A 1,044-nucleotide genomic window follows, 5' to 3' on the forward strand; every position below is an offset into this window, starting at 1 on the left:
TCATGAATTTATGTGTAATATTATTTTATTAAAGAATGTATGATTGAAGTGATATCAAATCACTATTGAAGAAATCATTTTCATGGAAAAAATGGAACTCAAACAACAGCTAAATATGACAACAAAGGTACAAGTAATATGTTCAATTATTATCAATCAACAATATGAAAAACAAATCACAAATAGCTAGATTATAAGGTAGGTATTATCACAATACAGCCGTATTCTGTTGATCATTGAAAGCTTGAGGAGCAAACCTTGCTGAAAAACTATGCACCAAATGGTAATCTTCCTCGTCGTCATCATCTTCGCCATTAAAGTTGAGAGCATAGCTTTCTGGAGAATACTGAAACTGTGTTTTAGACTTCTTTGCATTACAAAGCTTGCCAATTTTTCTTATGAAGTTCTTCCATTTCGGCCCTGCCACAACCTCCGAAAACTCCTTCAACTTCTTTAGTTTCTTCACCAACCATGTCTCCTTCTCAACTTCTCCTCCTTGCAATAGGTGACTCTCATCTCCCTCGTTTTCGCCATTCCATCCGAAGCAAAGGGACCTGAAGAAGGCGCATCCACCAGCCGAAGGCGTCTCTTTGTTTACATCATTGTCATCATCGGCTTCATGTTCGCGTTCGATTATTGGCGAATAAGTGCTAATGAAGCCTTGTTTTTGTTGACTTGCAGCCATAGCGTCGAAAGAAATATAAATGTTTTAAATGTTGGAATGAATACTTTAAACAAGGCGGGATACGCGATCTTAACAGCTTCCTTCCCTTTGATCGAAGAACTGATATAAAAGTATATGATTGTCCCGTGTATGCGTGTTCTTTTCTTCTGTGCCCTTATTATTTTGTGTGGGTGCAGACTTGAGACGGCAAAGAAAGGTCAAAGGAAAGGAAGGTGCAAGTGAAACATCATATAAATAGAGCTCATTAAGGCAAATGGATATCAAATTGGGCATTACCTACAACACCTAGAAACTGCGACACAATATGAATGAAGCGGATTACGTCTTTGTTCAATTTTGCTTAAAAAATCGACAAAAAT

The 1,044-nt window shown here is 37.3% G+C and overlaps 1 protein-coding gene across 1 annotated transcript; it reads right to left on the reverse strand.

Moving 5' to 3' along the window:
* Positions 1–116: 116 nt before the first annotated feature.
* LOC111387520 lies at positions 117–979 on the reverse strand. The gene has a single exon (XM_023012088.1). It carries the CDS (start codon positions 683–685, stop codon positions 209–211), a length of 477 nt encoding a protein of 158 aa, XP_022867856.1. The 5' UTR covers positions 686–979; the 3' UTR covers positions 117–208.
* Positions 980–1,044: the final 65 nt, after the last annotated feature.

The sequence above is a fragment of the Olea europaea genome, unplaced genomic scaffold (assembly GCF_002742605.1).
Source record: "Olea europaea var. sylvestris unplaced genomic scaffold, O_europaea_v1 scaffold40631, whole genome shotgun sequence".
Lineage (NCBI taxonomy): Eukaryota > Viridiplantae > Streptophyta > Magnoliopsida > Lamiales > Oleaceae > Olea > Olea europaea.